We start from the raw sequence: 14,327 nt of genomic DNA, 5'->3' as shown, positions 1-14,327 counted from the left end.
CCCCAGCCCTCTCTTACACACACCCTCTTAACCCCTCGTCTATCTCACACACATCCTTCTTTCTCTCTTACCCAGTTTCACCCCCTCTCAATTGCCCCAACTATCTCTCACACTCTCAATTACGCCGTCTCTCACACACACATATTCTCTCTTTTACCCTTCTCTCTCTATTATTCCTCTCTCTCACGCACTCTCTATTACCCCTCTCAGTCTCTTTCTCTATTACCCCTTTCTCTCACTCTCTATTACCCCTCTTTCTCTCACTCTATTACCCCTTTCACTCTCTCTCTATTACCCCTTTCTCTATTACCCCTCTTTCTCTCACACACTCTCTCTTTTACCCCTCTTTCTCTAACTCTCTATTACCCCTCTTTCTCTCACTTTCTATTACCCCTCTTTCTCTCACTCTCTATTACCCCTCTTTCTCTCACTCTCTATTACCTCTTTCTCTCACTCTATTACCCCTTTCACTCTCTCTCTATTACCTCTCTCTCTTACCCCTTTCTCTATTACCCCTTTTTCTCTCACTCTCTATTACCCCTTTCACTCACTCTCTACTACCTCTCTTTCTCTATTACCCCTCACTCTCACACTATTACCCCTCTCACACTTTATTACCCCTCTTGCACACTCTCTCTATTACCCTTCTCTCACTCTATTACCTCTTTCTCTCACCCTCTCTATTACCCCTCTTTCTTTCACTCTCTATTACCCCTTTCTCTCACCCTCTCTATTACCCCTCTTTCACTCTCACACTGTTACCCCTCTTTCTCTCACACTCTCTCTATTACCTCCTTTCTCTCACCCTCTCTATTACCCCTTTCTTTCACTCTCTCACTCTCTCTATTACCTCTCTCTGTTACCCCTCTTTCTCTCACACTCTCTGTTACCCCTCTCACTCTATTACCCCCTTTCACTCTCACACTCTGTTACCCCTCTTTCTCACACTCTCTCTGTTACCTCTTTCTCTCACACTCTCTCTGTTACCCCTTTCTCTCACACTCTCTGTTACCCCCTTTCACTCTCTCTGTTACCCCTCTTTCACTCTCTGTTACCCCTCTTTCTCTCTCACTCTCTCTGTTACCCCTCTTTCTCTCTCACACTCTCTCTGTTACCCCTCTTTCTCTCACACTCTGTTACCCCCTTTCACTCTCACACTCTCTGTTACCCCCTTTCACTCTCACACTCTGTTACCCCTCTTTCACTCTCACACTCTCTCTGTTACCCCTCTTTCACTCTCTCACTCTCTGTTACCCCTCTTTCACTCTCTCACTCTCTGTTACCCCTCTTTCACTCTCACACTCTCTGTTACCCCTCTTTCACTCTCACACTCTCTCTGTTACCCCTCTTTCACTCTCTCACTCTCTGTTACCCCTCTTTCACTCTCTCACTCTCTGTTACCCCTCTTTCTCTCTCACACTCTCTCTGTTACCCCTCTTTCTCTCACACTCTGTTACCCCCTTTCACTCTCACTCTCTGTTACCCCCTTTCACTATCACACTCTGTTACCCCTCTTTCTCCTACTCTCTCTGTTACCCCTCTTTCACTCTCTCTGTTACCCCTCTTTCACTCTCTCACTCTCTGTTACCCCTTTTTCTCTCACACTCTCTGTTACCCCTCTTTCTCTCGCACTCTCTCTCTGCTCCTCCCCATCCACTTGGATGGCTGGAGGGCGTGTGTGTGTGACGTCACACGGGGCGTGGCCTCCGTGACGCGGGGGCGGGGCGGGGGGCGGGAAGGGGCGGAGTTGGCGGGGGGGGCGGGGTCAGAGGGCGGGGCCGAGAGTGGGGGGTGGGGGGGCGGGGCTGTCCCTCACTTTCAGGCCGCGATGAAGATCGAGAGAACGGGATCCTCGCTCCGCACGACAGTGTCGTAAAGTCCCAGACCCCACCGCGCGCGCCGCCCCACCCCCACTCCCCCTCCCCCCCCCGCGAGAAGCCCCATAATAATATCAGTCCGTGTGAGAGCAGCCGTCGGCCTCTGGGACCGCGAGCAGCAGCTACACACACACACACACACACACACAGGGGGGGCAGCGACGGTATTTACCCCCTCCCTCTTCCTCCCTTTCTCTCTCTCTCTCTCTCCCTTCTTTCCTTCCTCTCTTCTTCTTCTTCTTCCTCCTCCTCTTCCTCATTCACACAGACAATGGTGGAGAAGTTCCCCAATTGAGAGAGAGAGAGGAGAGACCAGAGCCTCATCTCCTCCTTCCTCCTCCTCCTCTGGACTGGGAAAGTTTGAGGGGCAAAAGGGGAAGGAGACCACAGGACAGACGGGCGGGCGGGCGGCGGGAGGAGCTCTCAGGAGGGGGTTAGTGAAGAGGGAGGAGGTACAGGGGTGGGGGGGGGAGAGAACCTGCTGGGGGTGGATTGAGCGGTGGGTGAGGGAGAGGCCAGACTGCCTCTGGCTTCTTCCCACCCTCCCTCTTCCTCCCTCCCTCTCCCTCTCTCTCTCTCTCTGAGCCACACCACCCTGAGGCCGGGCCCCGGCCAGACTGGGTTAGTTGGGGTGAAAGGAAAGCCCTTTCGACTTCCTCCACTCTTATTGCCATCTTTCTCCCTCCCTCCCTCTCTCTCCCTCTCCTCCTCGAGCTGCAGCGACCTCGCCATCATCACTTATTGCCATCGACTACTATTCACCGCGGGGGGGGGGGGGGGGAAGGAGGAGAGAGAGAGAGAGAGGGGAGAGAGAGAGAGAAGGAGAGGGAGAGGACCGAGGAGAAGAGAGAGTGAGAGTGGTATTATTTTTCGCACCCGCCGACCAGAATGCGTGACGCTTAAAACTCCCCGCCCGATGCGAGCGAAGGTTACAGGGGCTACGACTTGAAGACAGACGCAGTGCAGAGGTGGGTGTCTGAAGGTTTGTCACCCCCCCACACACACACACACACACCCCACCCCAGGCCTCTCTCTCACTCTCTCACTCACTCTCTCTCTCACTCTCTCTCATCAGCAAATAATAATCATTAATAATAATAATAATAACAACAGAGCGATAGCTTAACCTCCCACACACATCCCCTCTCCCTCCCTCTCTCTCTCCCTCTCCTCCCCTTCGTCTCGGAGGCCTTTTTTTTTTGGGGGGGGGGGGGGTTGGTGAGTCGAGGCCTTGGGAGGGGGAGTGGGGGGAGCGGTGGAGGGAGAGATAGAGACAGAGAGAGAGAGAGAGAGAGAGAGAAAAAATATCGACAGCTTTTTTTGGGGGGCACTTTCTTGTGGGCTCCCTCTCTCCTCTTTCCCCCCCCCTCTCTCTCTCTCTCTCTCTCTCCCCCCCTCCCTAAAGTGTTGGATATTGCGTATTATTATTCATTATTTGGGTGTTGGTGGTGGGGGGAGGAGGAGAGCGGCGTTTAATTTTAATTTTTTTTTCTTTTTTAGTTTTTTTTTGTGTGGGGCTGGGGGTGGGGGGGGGGTCGGGGGCTGATCCGTGGTAATCTCAGAGGGAGGGAGGGAGGGAGGGGTGTGTGTGTGTGGGGGTGGGGTGGGGGTGTGGGGGGGATTGAGGTGAGAGGGGGTACTCTGTGTGTGTGTGTGTGAGAGAGAGAGAGAGAGAGAGAGGCTGACGCTTGTGAGAGTGGTTTGAGTGAGTGATCGAGTGTTTTGCCTCTCTCTCTCTCCCCCTCTCTCTGTGTGTGTGTGTGTGTGTGTCTCTCTCTCTCTCTCCTCTCTCTCTCTCTCTCTCTCTCTCTCACAAAATCAGCTTTGATGAGTGTCCAAAGTAGTAACAGTGGAAGTGGTGGTGGAAGTTTGGAGGGGACGCCATCTTGGTCCCAGCTCTCCACGTCCCCAACGCCGGGAGCTCTGCAGACGAGCGCGGCACCTGTGAGGCCTCATAAAGAAGGTAAATCACCCCCTCCAACTCCCCCCACTCCCCTCCCTCCCTCCCTCCCTCCTCCACTCTATACCCTCTCTCCCTCCCTCTCTCCCCTCTCTCACTCCCTCTCTCCCCCCTCCCCCCTTCCCCCTCTCCCTCTGAGTCTCTTTTGCTTCGCTTCATAAATTGTAAATGTTCTTTTTTTTTTGGAGGAGGAGGAGGAGGAGAATGAGGGATATGGGGATATTTCTCTCTCTCTCTCTCTCTCTGTGTATGTTTTTAGAAAGAAGTGTGTGCGGGTCCCCCCCAAAGGCGGGTTACTCACTCTAATGAGGGCCTTGGGTTTAGGTACATTAGGTGTCTCTCTCTCTCTTGTCTAATGGTTACAACACAGCCTTTTTATATTTATATATATATATAGATAGATAGATGTATATATATAGATATAAAATAATAATAATAATAACCCTGAGGCGGCAGGAATGTGTATGTGGGACCTGGGACCGTTTTCACACTTGGGAGTATTATATATATTTTTTTTAAAAATGTTCTCCCTCCTCCTCCACCTCCTCTTTCTCCTCTTTCTCCTCTTCCTCTCTCTTTCTCCACCTCCTCCTCCTCCTCCTCCTTCCTTCCTTCCTCCTCACCACCCCCCCCCCCCCAAAAAAAAAATCTTCAGCCATCAAGGTGGAAGAATGAGTAAATTGTAATGGGATGGGAGGTGTTTTTTTTTAATAAGGGGAGCTGTTACAATTGTGATTGTGTCTTGTCCTCCTTCTTCCTTCCTCTCTCCTCTCCTCTCCTCCCTCCTCCCTTTTTCAGGGTAAGATGATGTGAGGACAGGTGGAGAGTGGGTCAGGGGTGTGGGGGTGGGGGTGGGGGGGGTTTGCTTGACTTTGCATTTGAGTCCATTAATGGTATTTTTTTTTATTTCTGTTGCTGGAGTCTGTGTGTGTGTGTGTGTGTGTGTGTGTGTGTTTTGTGGCGGTTGACATATTGATGTGCAACGTGATACCACACTGACTGAGTGAGTGAGAGGTTAGGCAAAAAAAAAATAATTCTGAAATAACCAGCTGAACTCCACTGCCATTTTTGGCAATGCCAGTTATTATTTTTTTTACTCTGATGACACTTTTTGTTTCCTCTCTCTGAACATGAACAGTAAAGCGTGGAAGGAAAAAAAAAAAGCATCTAAACAGTGTGCGAAGCCCAACGCAGTAAAGGGGTTGGATTGTCAGATCATAGACAGACTAAACGACTGCCTTTGGGGGGGGGGGCACAGCAGTTTTCCTTCCTAAGATGGTAAAGCGGGTTTCGAAACCTCACGGGCCTGGCCTCTTCGTTTATTTTTCCAATTTTACTGCCGTAGAAATGAACCCACGGAATAATCGACCTGTTTTGGATTCTTTTGATAGTTTTGATTAAATCCTAGTCCTGTTTCCTGGTAAGGCATTTCTGTTGCAAATCATTTTGTGATGGTGACAAGGATAACACTTAACAACAGTAGAACCGGCCCTGAGTTTTATTTAAATGAGCTTGGCAGCAAAAGTAGAATTTCTAATTTGGAGTGATCATAGGTGAAGTCCTAATTATGTAGATGGACTTTTTGACTGCTAGTCAGAAAACGCATTCGATTTTGTCTTCTCGGCTAATCCATTACATTTGGAAATTCTATTTGCTATTCAATTAACATCATTTTACTACATGAAGATATTGCCAATTGGTCAATGGCTGAGCAATTACTGTTATGTATAACTGTGCATGTGTCTATACAGTATAATATATATATATGCGTGTGTTGTATGGCAGGTATTATTATGATGTAGCTGGTTAAACTTCAGCACTACCCCAACATGCACAGGCAGGGGTGGTGCTAAGCCTTGGCTTTTGCTACTGTATGCCTAATACTTATTGGAATTAGGTAAATAGGGAGTGTCCCTCCAGGGATAGAATGTGCACTCCATTCCAGACATGGGAAATTTCCATCTGTAGGTGGCATGATGTGTGGAATAATACTATGTTGAAACTATAAAAGTGCACAACATGATTGCACTATAAATGTAGGAAAGCAATGTTTGTTAAATGGATTAACCTGTGGCTCTTTAATATGGGAAGTGTTTTTGAAAGAAGTTATTTCTTTCAGAACTACCATGAACCCCATTTTCCCGTACATTGTTGAATATATTTTCAACATAAGATTTTCAAATTAAATGATTTTTCGTAGTCCTCAAATGTTTTAGTTTGAATGTGCAACATGAACCTATTTTTATGATGTCTTCCCTTAAAGGCCACCCATCGTCTCTATGAAAAGCAGTACTCGCATTGTAATAAGATAAATCTTGCTGATGTGTTATCGGATCGTTTACGTGTTAGGTTGTTGTGATGAAAACTGCTCTGGTTTTTCCCTCCTGAAACAAAGGCACTTTTTCCATTGCACTATTAATATTCGTAAACCATATAGCAAGCGTAACTACACATTTAAGTTCTGATAATTCTAAGAGAAAATGTTGCGTGGGTAGTTTTCAAATCCTACAACCCAGTGTATTGACGAATAAGATTGTAGGTAACAAAGTGTGTATCATTGATTGAAACCACTTTCTAAATTAGCATTATGTTGGGTTTGTTTTTGAGATTTCTTGCTAGGCGTTTTGGTGGTTAATAATTATCAATCTTTGTATTGATGGACTTCTGCCATCCAAGTTAGAGTTTTTGTCTGTTTTTTAACAGTGTAGTAAGTAGCATTCAGTTCTTTCCATACTTGTTTACATAATCTAAAGTCCACTTTAGGATTTCGTAATTTATTTAGATGCAGTTTAAAAAAAGTAAACTTCCAATGTTTTTCAAATTTGATCAAGATGACATGCTTGTATTGTGATGATATATGTTGACACAACTTGACATCTTATCATGTTTGGCAAACTTTTTTTTCATAAACACTTCTGTGAAGATAACATCCTTAAGGCAACTCAATTTTGAAAATGTGTATCATCCTTAATGTAGGTTAGGTTTGTATTGGTAGACTTTGGATGAAAATTATTCTTTTGTTTTTTTTAAACAGCTTTTCCTAGAATTGGAAAATATGAAATTAGTTTCCAAAATGCCATTCATAGAAAAAAAATTGAACTGCCTCAGATATTATTGTTATGAGGGTGTTTGAAGTGCCTGTGATTCAGTAATTACAATATTGTTCAACTCTATTTAAAGATTTTTCCACAGGAAATTTTGTGGGTTGATCCATTTTGCTTACTTGCTGACTGCTTTCTTTTTCAAACTATTTGGCTGGTTCACGTTCTTGTAGGAGTGTTATAACAAGCATGTGTTGAATTATATTCCTGTTGAGCCATTTGATTTCTTTATCTTTGGTTACCGATACAGGAAATAAACTAGATTCAATGGAGGCTATATACACAGCAACTGGGGCCTGTTTTATAATCTGGAGAGATCCTGTTGTCAGTCAAATTACCTGCCTTCAGTGGTGAGGTCATATAATGGGATTAAATACCTATTCGATCCTTCTCTCCAGATGCAATGCATTTCCTTGCTGATTTAAAATGATGCTGATACATCTGGTACTTAAGTAATTTTGTCCTATTTTTAAGATACAGTATTTTATCTACAAAATAGACACTTGCTATGCTTTATAGTAAACCCTGTGAAGTGCTTTGAAATTTCCTCCTGTGAAACATGCTATTTCAATCGGAAGGATTATTGTTTAAGACATCTGTGTGAATGCATTTTTTTTGTTTTGTTTTAACCACGTGTAAATGAGCTGTTGATTTATTATGGACCAACCTTAGGGGGGTTAATTGTTCGTCTTTCAAAGTGGTTGTCCTGAGATCAATTGGAGCAGTGGATATGCACTGCCTCTGTTTAATGAATCAAAATGTTGTACAGTAGAATGCCATTTTGAATACTTTATCTAAATGTGTATTCACTACTATATTTGCTAATTTATACAATAGAATACTTCTTTCACATGAGTTAGATGTTCAACTTTTAGTTTCTTCACAGAGTAATCATAGACTCTAGTTTGGTGCTAAAAATATATATTTTTAATATTCATAGACATTTTCTTAATGATTTAAAAAAACTTTGGCTTGGTTGTGAGAACTATTTCTTCTGGAGTCAGCAGATTGTGGGTTCACATCAGGACTTAAACTCAATTTAGGCTGAGACACCAGTGCATTATTGTGGGAGTGCTGCATTATAAGCAATGCTATTCTTTGGATGAAATGTTAGACTCTACCTGGCTGTTCTATTGGTTGAAGTGGACATAAAAGATCAGTGTGAAGAGTAGGTAGTTCTGGTGTCGAGGCCAATTATCCTCTCATCCAAATTCAAGCAATTTTCTCCCGTTAGTGTAAATTAGTGCTCTGATATTTGCTTACATAAATCACTACACATTAAAAGTATTTCACTCTGAAGTGCTCCGAGACTAAGGCATAATATCTAATTCTTGTACTTTTTTTTTCTCTATCATCAAACCAATTGGTTAGCTGTCTTTTGATGAGTTCTACTCACTTTTTAAAAGAGCACATCCACAAATAGGTTGAACGAAACCATCGCAAACACATTATCCAGTAATTGCAGGTGATTATATTTGACAGTGGATCTGTGCATTTTCCCTTTTCCACCATCCTGTCTGGCCATTCCTTGATTGCTTCTCAAAGGCAAAGTTTAGATTGGGGTTATTCTTTCAGAGAATGGTGGCCATAAACCATTATAAGCATTAAGCTTGTTACTTAAATAATTTGTTAGGTAAATAAGTTTAAATTTCCTTGCTTTAGTTTGCGGAGGTAAAATAAGGTATAAAAAAAATTGAGAAGCAAGCTGAACTTAGAATAAACTTCTGCAGCCTTGTCATTCTTATTTTCAGATCCGCTTTTGATGTGGTAGTTTAGTGATGTGTGCAAGCTTAGATACTGTACTTAAATTACCTTTATTAGTTATTAATAAAATGAACAACAAAGGTCCCAGGACTGATCCCTAAGAGAAAACTCAACTGGTAACAGGTGCTCAATTAGATCGCGTCTCAGTGATGACTATCCTGTTTCCTACTATTTACAGTTATCTATAAAATGCAAATTATGGATCCCTGGAGATGTCTCTTCAGCCATTAGTTAGTCATTTGTAAACGACCCTTCTGCAAACCTGTACAAGTTCAATATTTGCACCACTTTAACTTTGTAACTCTCCTTCATTCTCAAACAAGAGCCAGTTAGTGAAATCATATCATAATGTACAACCTGTGTGATGTGCAGCACTTCTGAACATATTCATAAGCACTGCTTCCATTCTATTCCCGAACCTTCGTCCACAAATGTCCTGTGGCCAGGAGGTCAGGGCACATTAGCTGACTTAGTTGACTGGAGGTATTAATTTTATGCAGCTGATGGAAGAAAACCAACCAGTGAAAAATTCCCCCTAGATATATTTTAAAAATGCAATCTTTTTATTCACACCCTGAGTGTCTTCGTTTTCTGCCATAGTTTGTGTCTTTTATTATCACTGACAGATTTTCCTTTGTTGCTTTTGAATCGTATATCTAAAAAGAAAGAGTTTGAAGAATAGTGGTTTTATTAAATTATGATAGGCAGGCAGCCTAGGCATGGAATTCTATGATGTATAATATACGATCGTAATTATGGATTTTCTAGTAAATTCTATCATTTTCTGGTAAATTTAATTGCATTTTGCTTTGTGTGAGGTACAAAATAGAGAAAAAGGTACTTTTTGTTTTCTTCTCCCCCTTGAGGAAGAGAAATTTAGTAGGAGAATTATTCAGGATGCCTTTTGCATCCCGAATAACATGCTTGGATTTTGGAGCATTGTGAGTTAATGCTTACCTGTTGTCTTGGCTAAAGAATAGCGCATGGGACCTGGAGAAAATGAATTGGCGTTGGGGTGACTGAAAAAGGTGTGTTTAAAACGGATCATAGTGATAATGTTTACATTTGATATCGTGCTTTTCACCTCAGGAGAATGTCTGAAAGTGCTTCACAGCATTTACTGTCAAGTGTGGCGACTGTATTTTGTAGGACATAATGATAGAGAGCTGATGGTTATTGGTTGTGTATTGCTGTTGACAAGACTGTACATCACCAAGATTTAGGGCCTGTATTTTTCAGAAGCAGAAAAACTAATTCAAAAGCAGAGCTTCACAGAATTCTCCTTTTCTTGCTTGTTTGCTAATGCAGGCTCCTATTTTGTTGCATCCTCACATACATATTGAATCACCGTACATTTTCAGACTGACTGATCGCTGGTTTCCTTTCTTGATCTAGGAAGAGTGAGGTGTGCTATGATTGTTTATTTCTTAGATGCTTGAGCATGGAGAATGTTTTAAAAGTATTTTTTTATATGGTGAGGAGGGATAATTTACAAACTTGTCATTATCTCTTAAGAAAATGTGCTGCTTGATGTGCGCAGAACAGGTGGATGCCTAGAAGAACGAATACAGAAATTCATGCATTGCACATTGATATGAGAGTGTCATAGGATATTTTGCGCAGTGTGCTTTTTTTAAACAAAAGGAACATCATTGGTCCTAAAAGAGTAGTTATTAGCCTTGTTTGCCGGAGTGGAGTCGTTTTCTTTCCTCATGCTACATTCTGCATAATAAGAAATTGTCTTGAATGGATAAAATGTATTTGGAATACATTTCTCCTCAGTCAGTCTTACTCTGGCTGTATTTTCAGCTTTGAAGAGCAGCTCTTTGCTTACCTGGATCTGATGTACAATTATAGGAAACACTTGTACCATCTTCCTTTTTGTGCAATAACGAGTTTATAGTAGAAACTTGAGCCTAAATTAAATCATGGTTGCGCTCATTCATAGGTGCAATTAGGAAATGATTGAATTATTGGTGGGATTCCAGGCGTAATTTCTGGGATCGTTTTGCCGTGACTGTAAAATTTCAGCAAAGTGAAGTGTAAAGAGCTGTGTACCTACACGGTATTTAGCGTTAAACATTTTTAATCGCCATCCTCATGCATGCACATCTATTTCATTAGTAGGGAAGACACAAGAGTTGCCATATTTCAGCTTATATTTACTACTTCGAGATAATTAAATAATTCAGTTTTGTGCACCAGAATGGGTGTGTGAAACTCGGTACACAGAGAGCTTTTAAAAGCAATACCTAAATTGCACACAACCCTTGCTTGGATTGTTGTAAACTCAGATTTTTGTCTTGATACTCCTCCATACCTTCATTTACTCCCAAATGGTCACCTGCAAAACAGTCCTCCATGTGGTACTATGTTAATATAGTGAATACAAGTTAATATGCTTCTTGGAAACCAACAATTCTTTGTTGACTCCTAACTGGTCAAAAGTGCTGTTTTATGGATCCATTATCAGACTGAGATGATGATGAATGATGCTCAAGTCTGAAAATGGGTAACTCTCCACATACATCAAGGCAGTTGTGCATTTTCTAAAGCTCATAAATGACTTTGTTTTTCCGTCGATTGGTTCATTTTGTTCAGCTTCTCTCGTCCTTCCTGCTTTCAGCAGAAAATCTGTTCTGCTACAGTTGAGATTGTAGGGAACGTGACCATGTGTTCCCTGCTTCACGGAAGGATGTAGTCTTTCTCCTCGGTATTCTTTTTTTATATTCCCTTCCTAATCCAAATTTATCCCCAATTTCAAATGAATTGGTTGCTTGTTCATGAGACATTACTGGCACAGATTAGCTTCCTTGTTTGTAACGTGCTTTGAAATGTTTATTATTAGGTGAACATCTCTTTCTTAAATGCAAGCTGCTGCTGTTGATCTTTTAGGTATAACTGCAATCGTTAACTTGAGGCACAGTATTGAGAATTGTTTCAAAAAACAAGTGGTTGATGAGATCAGTCAAATTAATATTGAGTCTTTCGCTTAAACATTACTCCCATTGCAGTGCTGGGGGTGTGCAGCATTGTTGGAGGTGCTGTCCTTTAGATAAAGTTAAACCGAGGTCCAGTTTGCCTGTTCAGGTGGATGTTAAAGTTTCCATGGCACTATTGGTCTCCTGGCCAACAGTCCCTCATGTAAAATTTGTTCATTCACTCGATGGCTGTTTGTGGGACATTGCTGTGCTCAAATTGGCTGCTGTGCTTCCCTACAAATACAGTTAATACCTTTCACGATAAATCCTGAAAAGCACTTTGATACGCTTTGATGACATGATAATGTACTTATTATTGCTGTTATTGACGTACTTGTATTCAGAACCAGTATTGCATACACTTTTTTTATATATGGCTATGCAGTCATCAAGCTAGGGGATACTTGTGGTGGAAATGAAATATTTTCTTTTCATCTCACCGAGGTAAGGTACTGTAGTTGCATTTCTAGTACAGGACATAAGCAAAGTTTTGTTCTATGGACCAATGCCCAATGTCAACTGCATTATGCCTGCTCAAGTTATCACACCCTTATTGCATCCTGACTGCCAACAGATGGAAGACATTTTCATTCCATCAGTTTGGATTGGAATCAGTTCCAGTTCTTAAAGGTGAAAGGGCCACTGCATTATGTCGACGCATTCCCTACACTGTTTCTAACCAAATTAGTAGTTCTTACATTCACTTGAATAAGATGTTCAATTGAGTCCCGTCTGCCTTGTCAGGTGATTAAAAGTCCTGTGACATTATTCACAAAAAAAAAATAAGAATATGTCCTGGCATGCTGACCAACAATCCACCAGATAAATCGGTTATTCACTTCATGGCCGGCTGTGGGATCTTTATGTGCAAAATGGTTGCCATGTTTGCCTCAAAGAAACCATCACTATACTTGACTGTTATTTATTGTAAGTTGCTTTGAGACATTTTGATGTGATAGTGTGCTATAAAATGCAAGTTCTAGCCATCTGGTGGATTTATTAGAACTGTCTTTTATATTACTGTGATGTTATGAAGTTCTGTTGAGTGAATCTTTTTGAACTGGAACTCCACTAACCTTTAGAATGCTTTGTAGACCACCGATATGCTGTTAAATGTATAAGGAAGATTCTGTTGGTCCAGGTTAAACTCGAGTCGTGACATTTTGCTGTGAGGTTGGTATCTGGGTTAAGGAATTGCTTTGGTGGGAAAAGTGGTCTCGGGCTCTTGGTTACCTGGGCATTTTATATGCTTGTGGCTTCTTGGAAAAAGCAAGTGCATTTCAATCTCTATAAATATGGTAAATGTGACATTTAAAAACAATTTGGATTTGTGAGCATACTGTGGCTGTGGCAGAAGTACAGCCAACTGTTTTACCTAATTAAATTCTGCATGTCGGAAAAGATGCAGATATACCGGCTTTGCAGTTGTATGTTATAAAGTCCTGATTTGTGTAGTTCAGTCTTTAAGGATAACTTCACCCTTCCAGTATTGTGAAAAATCCTCTTTCATGATGTGGTATTTTTATTCTCTTTCCCCTCCCCATGGGAGCCATTGATATCCGAATCATACAGCCTCCTTCGCCTAGGCGGACTGCTGTTAATTTTACTTCATGGCCTACAAGAAGTGTGCTGGTAACAAGATAGCTGACTGCACAGGATTTTATTATCTTCTTCCTCCTCCCCCTCCCTCCAGAAAAACCATTGTGGCGTCTTCTATCTATTGATGTGAATGAGAGCTGATGAAAATCTTTCCAAATATTGGTAAGCTTGGGATTTCAGCTGCCCAGAATTTGACCAAAGAGAGAGTAATTTTACAATGCCTGCTGTAAGAATACAGTGTAGTTTGTTGGTGAAACTAAACGATAATAGGAGTGTCAAATTACATATAGATGATATTTAATAGAAACCTGTATGAATAAATTTAAGGTCATTTGGAAAAACAATGCCTTGATTGACAACATCCAAAATAGGAAATTCTTGATCAGCAGTGAAGAAATGAATCTTTGTATAGCTAATGTCTGAGTAAATACAGACATGCTTCTGTTCCAATTAAGATTATTCAGATGTTCAGATAAAGAGACATTTCAACTCTTTTCACAATAAATACATTTGGATATGCTAAGTTGAATAAAATGACACTATTTTAGGATAAGTGGTTTGGCTAAATTCCAATTGTATAACATAATGCACTATATTGTGTTTTTGTTCATTCTTCTGGCATGTGCTAGATTTTGTGCAGTAAAATATATGAATTATTTTCCTATAAAAGTGAGATCAGTATCAATCAACATGCATTACTTCTGGAACATGAAAATTATCTTTGCTGCAATTTTGAACCTTTAAAATAAGATGTCATTGCTGTGTCAGTCTTCTCATCTGTGAAGCCAACTTGTGACATCATACCTGCTCTATTTCATTTAAATAACCCAGGGATTAGATGATATACTCTAACTTGCCATTAAAGGGCAAGTAAGGAAACAGACACGATGGGCTGAATGGTCGCCTTCTGTGCCGTAAATTTCTGTGGTTCTGTGAGTCCGTTTATTAACAGATAACAGGCATGTGGTATATTTTGAGGAAAATAGATAGAATCTCAGGGGGCATTTTCACTCTTTAGAGTTTAGTTTTAGACTTCTATTTCACT

At 41.6% G+C, this 14,327-nt stretch overlaps 1 protein-coding gene across 5 annotated transcripts in view; it reads left to right on the top strand.

Annotated features, from left to right (window-relative positions):
• Positions 1–2,028: 2,028 nt before the first annotated feature.
• tlk1a (tousled-like kinase 1a) overlaps positions 2,029–14,327 on the top strand; it is a 44,448-nt gene continuing 32,149 nt past the window's right edge. For 3 of the 5 annotated variants that reach the window (XM_042336010.1, XM_042336009.1, XM_042336007.1), the window contains exons 1-2: positions 2,687–2,845; positions 3,700–3,840. In XM_042336010.1, the coding sequence (XP_042191944.1) occupies positions 3,705–3,840 (136 nt within the window). In that variant the 5' untranslated portion in view covers positions 2,687–2,845; positions 3,700–3,704. Of the gene's footprint in view, positions 2,042–2,686; positions 2,860–3,699; positions 3,841–14,327 lie in introns of those variants that run through there. The other 2 variants (XM_007889959.2, XM_042336008.1) reach the window with 2 other exon arrangements.

This window comes from Callorhinchus milii, unplaced genomic scaffold (genome assembly GCF_018977255.1).
Source record: "Callorhinchus milii isolate IMCB2004 unplaced genomic scaffold, IMCB_Cmil_1.0 Scaffold6, whole genome shotgun sequence".
Lineage (NCBI taxonomy): Eukaryota > Metazoa > Chordata > Chondrichthyes > Chimaeriformes > Callorhinchidae > Callorhinchus > Callorhinchus milii.
This window is presented reverse-complemented; position numbering and strand designations above follow the sequence as displayed.